General features: G+C 39.0%; 1 protein-coding gene across 2 annotated transcripts; it reads left to right on the top strand.

The window, feature by feature from the left end:
• The first annotated feature begins 3,938 nt into the window (after window positions 1-3,938).
• On the top strand, window positions 3,939-7,130 carry pmp22a (peripheral myelin protein 22a). Of its 2 annotated transcripts, none has more exons than XM_067372272.1 (5): window positions 3,939-3,977; window positions 5,365-5,454; window positions 5,576-5,669; window positions 6,154-6,294; window positions 6,386-7,130. In XM_067372272.1, the coding sequence occupies exons 1-5, from the start codon at window positions 3,954-3,956 to the stop codon at window positions 6,544-6,546; spliced, it is 510 nt and encodes a 169-aa protein (XP_067228373.1). In that variant the 5' UTR covers window positions 3,939-3,953; the 3' UTR covers window positions 6,547-7,130. The 2 variants fall into 2 exon arrangements, with proteins under 2 accessions (XP_067228373.1, XP_067228380.1); XM_067372279.1 differs by lacking the exon at window positions 3,939-3,977 and adding an exon at window positions 4,247-4,450.
• The last annotated feature ends 535 nt before the right edge of the window (window positions 7,131-7,665 follow it).

Here is a 7,665-nt window from a genome sequence, read left to right as displayed (position 1 = left end):
ATTAAATTATTAGCTTATCATCAACTCACAAATCGCCTGCAGTTTTCTCATGGACCCCCAGGGGGTTCCTCACTAATATAGGTTAAAAAAAAAAAAGTGTAAAATTATTTATTCCACACACACTAGTACACTACAGAGGAAAAACATGAAATGGGAGGACAAATATATATTTCAATGCTTTGTGTTCTCTTGCAAAAGTTTTGCGCTCCACCGAGTAACCTTGCGTTTACTCGCAAAATTTTTGCGTTCCTGCTTGAACGCAAACATTTCAAGAGTGAACGCCATGTTTCTCAGGTGAACGCAAACATTTCAAGAGCGAATGCCATGTTTCTCAAGGGAACGCAAACATTTTGAAAGTGAACGCAAAGTTTCTCAAGGGAACGCAAACATTTTGAGAGCGAACGCAAAGTCTCTCTGGAATGCAAACCATTTGAGAGCAAACGCAAAGTTTTTTTGTGGAAATGCATACATTTTTTGAGAGAACACAAAGTTTCTCAAGGGAACGCAAACATTTTGAGAGCGAACACAAAGTTTCTCAAAGGAATGCAAAATTTTGAGAGTGAACACAAAGTTTCTCAGGTGAACGCAAACATTTCAAGAGCGAACACAAAGTTTCTTAAGGGAACACAAACATTTTGAGAGCGAACGCAAAGTCTCTCTATGAAATGCAAACCATTTGACAGCGAACGCAAAGTTTCTCAGGTGAACGCAAACATTTCGAGAGCGAACACAAAGTTTCTTAAGGGAACGCAAACATTTAAAGAGCAAACGTCATGTTTCTCAGGTGAACGCAAACATTTTGAAAGTGAACGCAAAGTTTCTCAAGGGAACGCAAACATTTTGAGAGCGAACGCAAAGTCTCTCTGGAATGCAAACCATTTGAGAGCAAACGCAAAGTTTTTTTGTGGAAATGCATACATTTTTTGAGAGAACACAAAGTTTCTCAAGGGAACGCAAACATTTTGAGAGCGAACGCAAAGTTTCTCAGGTGAACGCAAACATTTCAAGAGCGAACGCAAAGTCTCTCTATGAAATGCAAACCATTTGACAGCGAACACAAAGTTTATCAGGTGAATGCAAACATTTCGAGAGCGAACACAAAGTTTCTCAAGGGAACGCAAACATTTCGAGAGCGAACACAAAGTTTCTCAAGGGAACGCAAACCATTTGACAGCGAACGCAAAGTTTCTCAGGTGAACGCAAACATTTTGAGAGTGAACAAAAATTTTCTTAAGGGAACGCAAACATTTCAAGAGCAAACGTCATGTTTCTCAGGTGAACGCAAACATTTTGAGAGCGAACGCAAAGTCTCTCTATGAAATGCAAACCATTTGACAGCGAACGCAAAGTTTCTCAGGTGAATGCAAAAATTTCGAGAGCGAACACAAAGTTTCTCAAGGGAACGCAAACATTTTGAGAGCGAACGCCATGTTTCTCAGGTGAACGCAAACATTTTGAGAGCGAACACAAAGTTTCTTAAGGGAACGCAAACATTTCTAGAGCGAACGTCATGTTTCTCAGGTGAATGCAAACATTTTGAGAGCGAACACAAAGTTTCTTAAGGGAACGCAAACATTTCTAGAGCGAACGTCATGTTTCTCAGGTGAACGCAAACATTTTGAGAGCGAACACAAAGTCTCTCTATGAAATGCAAACCATTTGACAGCGAACGCAAAGTTTCTCAGGTGAATGCAAAAATTTTGAGAGCGAACACAAAGTTTCTCAAGGGAACGCAAACATTTTGAGAGCGAACGCCATGTTTCTCAGGTGAATGCAAACATTTTGAGAGCGAACACAAAGTTTCTTAAGGGAACGCAAACATTTCTAGAGCGAACGTCATGTTTCTCAGGTGAATGCAAACATTTTGAGAGCGAACACAAAGTTTCTTAAGGGAACGCAAACATTTCAAGAGCGAACGTCATGTTTCTCAGGTGAACGCAAACATTTTGAGAGCGAACACAAAGTTTCTCAAGGGAACGCAAACATTTTGAGAGCGAACGCCATGTTTCTCAGGTGAATGCAAACATTTTGAGAGCGAACACAAAGTTTCTTAAGGGAACGCAAACATTTCTAGAGCGAACGTCATGTTTCTCAGGTGAATGCAAACATTTTGAGAGCGAACACAAAGTTTCTTAAGGGAACGCAAACATTTCTAGAGCGAACGTCATGTTTCTCAGGTGAATGCAAACATTTTGAGAGCGAACACAAAGTTTCTCAAGGGAACGCAAACATTTCAAGAGCGAACGTCATGTTTCTCAGGTGAACGCAAACATTTTGAGAGTGAACACAAATTTTCTTAAGGGAACGCAAACATTTCAAGACCAAACGTCATGTTTCTCAGGTGAATGCAAAAATTTTGAGAGCGAACGCAAAGTTTCTTAAGGGAACGCAAACATTTCTAGAGCGAACGTCATGTTTCTCAGGTGAATGCAAACATTTTGAGAGCGAACACAAAGTTTCTCAAGGGAACGCAAACATTTCAAGAGCAAACGTCATGTTTCTCAGGTGAACGCAAACATTTTGAGAGCGAACACAAAGTTTCTTAAGGGAACGCAAACATTTCAAGAGCGAACGCCACGTTTCTCGGGTGAACGCAAGCATTTCAAATGTCATGTTTCTCAAGTGAGCGCAAACATTTTGAGAGCGAACACAAAGTTTCTGAGGTGAATGCAAACATTTTGAGAGCGAACGCAAAGTTTTTCAAGGGAACGCAAACATTTTGAGAGCGAACGCAAAGTCTCTCTGGAATGCAAACCATTTGAGAGCAAACGCAAAGTTTTTTTGTGGGAATGCAAACATTTTTTGAGAGAACACAACGTTTCTCGGGGGAACGCAAACATTTTCTGAGTGAATGCAAAATTACTTGTGTGAACGCAAACATTTTGTGAGCGAATGCATGGTTTATCAGGGGAACGCAAAACATTTGTGAGAGAACACAAAAGCATTGTCATATATTTTTTCCTCCCATGTCATATTTTTTTCCATCACCATGTCCCTCCGTAAGAACACAGTATAAACACTTGCACATTGAGATGCACCCTGTCCCACAATTGCAGTGTTCAAAATGATGGACAAAGCTGACCTTCCTCACTAATAATAATAATTAAAAAAAAGAAGTTTATTTGGCTTTTAATCATTTGTTATATTTCTGTAGTCTGCCCAATAATCCATAAGTGTTAGTGATAAATAAAAAGCAAAAAAAAAAAAAAAGCACCAAGTATAAAAACCTAAGTACAGAGTGCACTCTTAATGGTCCACTGCCAGCACTATGTCAGACTGAACAGTGAACGGACAGCCAGTAAGTCAAGGCTGTATATTTACGATCCTCCCTGTGACCTGCATCAAACAAGGAGATCACGGTAAACGTATTGCCCTTCCGCCACTAGCCCATTACTCTGATCCATAATCCATCCATCTCACAGAACAGCAGAACTCCTGAGCCAAACCACAGCAATGTTGTCCAACACTCAGAACCTAAGCAGAGAGCAGGGAAAAGAAAAAAAAAAAGAAAAGAAAAAAACAGGGCTGGCAAAAGGAACGCCTCCCTCACTGTATTTACAAACACAGCTGCTGCCAAGGGACTCCTGATGAGGGCGTGACAGAGAAGGGGACGCTTATAGTCACGCTGGATACACCAAAACATGTTTAAAAGTCCGGCGTTGAGAGGACAAGCATTTACGAAGAGTTATGAGAAGACATGCAAGTCTTGCAAAAGTTTTATTGAATAAAACAAGTGAATAAAAGTTGAAATCCTGCTTGTATTTGACTTCAAAGGGACTATGACAGGATCTATTTGCTATGCAGTCCAGATGCAGAAGTAAACAGACACATGCCAACATTCTGGGCATACCGTGGGGCCACTGGGAGGGGCATATGGGGCTCCACACATACAAGTACACACTATAAACACTCGCACATTGAGACACTCTGTGCTATAAATTGCAGTATTCAAAATGGCGGACAAAGTTGATCGTGCTGTAAGTGTGCGAAACTTAAAAGCTCTCTATGACAACTGGATAATTTCATGAATTTATGGTAAAACCAATATCATTGTGCATGTATGGTGGTTGTTAAAGAGTTAACTTTCCCCTAAGTCTACCAACATATTTTCAAGTTTAAGTTTAAATCGAATAATAATGCTTTATTATATAGCCTAGCCTATTTCAGCTCCTTTTCTTATCATCTAAAGTGAGAAGTTTGGGAGGGAAAAGAAAGAGAAAAATGTGACGTAGTGACGCTCCAGGGCGGTGTTCTCACGTTTCCAAAAAAAAAAAAAAAAGAAAGAAAAAAAAAGAAAGGAGGAAAAAAGCAAACACTGCTGTGGTACTACATCTGGAATACAGACTCGTGCTTTGAGAATCTATAGTGGGATCCCATAGTAAACGCAACCCAGTGTTTTCTTCCTGCTCTCTTTCGCTTTTAAAGGATTTATTATCTCACTCTCTCACCTGTAAGTTGGAGAACTATGGACGTTTATAGCTATATATATATTTTTTTTTTGGGGGGGGGGTTCATTTATGGAATATTAAGTACGTCATTTCAGGAGACCACATTTGTGCTTAGGCTATCATTATTTTTCATATGGAGATATCTTTGCTTACCGTTTGTTGCCTCGTCTTTTTTTCACGGGAAGTTTGCTGTTTCATTCAAAGTTTATTATTTTTATTATTAGTGCGGTTATTATAATGGTTTTAAGAAGTTTGCTGTTGTTGATGTTGTTGTTTATATTAATAGTATTAACATCATTTACATTGCTTGTATTAATAGGCTTATTTTGATATGAGCACATCTTTAGTTTTCATTGAAGTCACAGTTGCTGGCGGAGTTTTGCAATAACGGGTCTAGATGAAAACAACGCTGCTTAGGAATGTTTTGCCTCCATTTCTTATTGTGTGCTTCAGAAATCTGCCTCAATTCGTACTACGTAATAATTTTATGTGTTACATTTTTGTTAGCCTCTCCCAATCTTTATTTTAAAAGGGGGGGAAAACTTGAGTAACAGATAAAGTTTAGACGTGACGAAAAAAAAGGCGGCACCTCTAGAAAAAAAAAATGACGTGACAGGATTGTGTGTGGGGATGTGTTTTGTCTGATAAATATACACATTTAGTTTAGATAGCTTTTCAAACACTGCAGTGTGATTAGTGTAATTATCAACGTAATGTATTCACAATGCAGATGTTTTCAATTAAAATGTAGAAGAAGAAAGAGATATAAAATAGACAGAACTGAAGGAGTGTTTGTGTTGAGATAAGTTTGACAGCAGCGCAATCTGGTGGCCAGATGTGGAACTGTACGAGTAAACTGCCCATTATAAAGCCACCGGGGTGTATATTTGTGAACTTTATCTTTCTGTACTTCTAGACGAGACCCAAAATGCTGGCCATTCTGCTCGCAACGTTAGTCTTACATCTGACAGATCTTATCATTCTCTTCGTTTCCACATGTGCTAATGTGAGTATAATTTTTATGGTCTGACTTGCTTTTGCATGATCATATTTTTGAGGTGGAATTTAGTGAACGAATGGTTCATGTGTAGATATAATCATATGGGTGTTTTAAAACAAACAAACAGGCTTGGAGAAGACATGGAGGTGCAAGTTATGACCTCTGGTATGACTGCACACAAAATAATGGAGGTTATCAGTGCCGTGGGACTAGTGATGCAGGTGAGTTAAGTGAATGTAAGGCAAAAATCTTGCCTCTTTTGTGTTTGAAAATTGAAAGAAGAAAAAAGGATCTGCATATGTAGCCAAAAGCTCACAAATTGTATTCCATCAAGACCACCACAAAAGAATAAAATGCAAATTAGTGCCAAGTGCAAAACATTTTTAAGTTTAACCCTTTGTACTTTTTTGGTGGCCTTTTATGTGAGCTTTTGCCTACATGCTTGTATGTGCAGATCCCTTTTTCTTCTTTCATTGCATCTGGTTTGGATTTTAGGCACCTGGATGGTTTGTTTACATTTTTGTATGGACTTGTGTTTGGCGGTACACTGTTCATCATGTTACTGACGTATTTAAAAATTACATAATATAAAAAAAAACATAGTAAAAAAGCAACTATAGAAACAAAAGACTATAAAATGTACATAAGTGTATAAATTCCTTATTGTTTACTCCCGATTCTCTGTGTTTCTCTACAATCTGTCAGACTGGCTTCAAGCAGTGCAGGCGCTCATGGTCCTCGCCACCATTTTCTGCCTGATCTCCTTCATCATCTTCCTCTGCCAGCTCTTCACTCTTGTAAAGGGAGGTCGCTTCTTTTTCACGGCCGTCTTCCAGGTCCTTGCCAGTGAGTATTTCCCTGCCCCAGTCTATTAGATCCCGTTTCACCCGTCCATGCTGATGTCTACAAGTTTTTATTCTCTCGCTCTCTCCTGAAGGTCTGTTCGTGATGAGCGGGGCCATCATCTACACGGTGATGAGTCCAGGGTGGAAAGATGACAGTGAGAATTACGGATACGCCTTCGTCCTGGCCTGGCTGGCGTTCCCTCTCACGCTCATCAGTGGCTTCATTTACATTGTCCTGAGGAAAAAAGAATGAGAGTTCAGCCCTCAGGGATTGTTCTAGAACTGAGAACACTACTCAGCTGACAGACTCTAACCAATTGGCCGTCTCCTCCAGGCCTGAATATTTAGACCTAATGTGATCAACAAAACTGACAGTTCATGAAGATTCAATACAGTGAAGACGCAATGGTTGCCTTTGGCTGGCGAGCCTATTTATATCACTTTTACATAGCTTTTTTTGTAAATAGTAATGCTATGACATGTCAATGAAGGCCCTGATTTTTTAAAAAAAGTTTTACTCAAGGAGGAAAGATATAGGAAAAGTATAAATCGTTTTGTTTGTTTTGTATTATGTGTTATAACCCCTTTCAAATATCTTGTTTTTAAATGTCATAATAAAGTGTATTCTCAAAAGGGAATCTGTTGATGTCGACTTGAAATTTTTCTTATATCCAAATTCCAGAAGTGTGTTGTTTTGTTTCTTGAATTTTTTTTAGTGGTGCTATTTACCATTGCTGAACTTTATAGCTAGATAATACGTATAGGCTCAAATGTTGTGTTAAATATCACAAAAAACATTTTATAATGCATATTTTACCAGTGATTATATTACTTTATGAGATGTCTTCTTTCTGTAATATTTTTGTTTTGTTTTATTTTAAGAAAAAAATAAATTTCTAATTTTTTTCCTTGTCTCAATTTTCAATACTTCATAGGAAGACGAGGTTGCATAATCGCATACTCTGTCGAGTAGGTATTGAATAAGTGAGCTACTTTGTGAGCACTAGTGTGTAGTGTGAATGTAATCTGAACGAACTACATTCGGCATGTTGTCAATGTCATGTGACCTACCAGCGTCAGTAGCGTCGCGTCACCGCCATTCATAAATCCTCTGCTGTGGCCTCATCAGATGCGCAGTTCAGAATTTCGCAGGAAGTAGTAGGTCATTCAGGTATGTTTTGCCTACTCTTTTAGCACTGTGAGTTCGGACATAGTGTGATTTTGGATGCAGCCCAAGACATTGCAGGGCTCTCAAGTGTCACTCATTTCGGTCTTTTGTCACGCACTCCCGCCACACATTGTATTTCTCACGCAGAAAAACTATTTATCATATATTTAATATGCCGCAGCGCCCAAAATGTATCTGGCCGCG

Source organism: Chanodichthys erythropterus, chromosome 3 (assembly GCF_024489055.1).
Source record: "Chanodichthys erythropterus isolate Z2021 chromosome 3, ASM2448905v1, whole genome shotgun sequence".
In the NCBI taxonomy this organism is placed as follows: domain Eukaryota; kingdom Metazoa; phylum Chordata; class Actinopteri; order Cypriniformes; family Xenocyprididae; genus Chanodichthys; species Chanodichthys erythropterus.
This window is presented reverse-complemented; position numbering and strand designations above follow the sequence as displayed.

Coding starts and splice junctions, on each gene's coding strand:
- pmp22a (XM_067372272.1), top strand. CDS start 3,954: ATGGCGGACAAAGTTGATCGTGCT. Junction 5,455..5,575: donor TCGTTTCCACATGTGCTAAT/GTGAGTATAATT, acceptor ACAAACAAACAG/GCTTGGAGAAGACATGGAGG. Junction 6,295..6,385: donor CGTCTTCCAGGTCCTTGCCA/GTGAGTATTTCC, acceptor TCTCTCCTGAAG/GTCTGTTCGTGATGAGCGGG.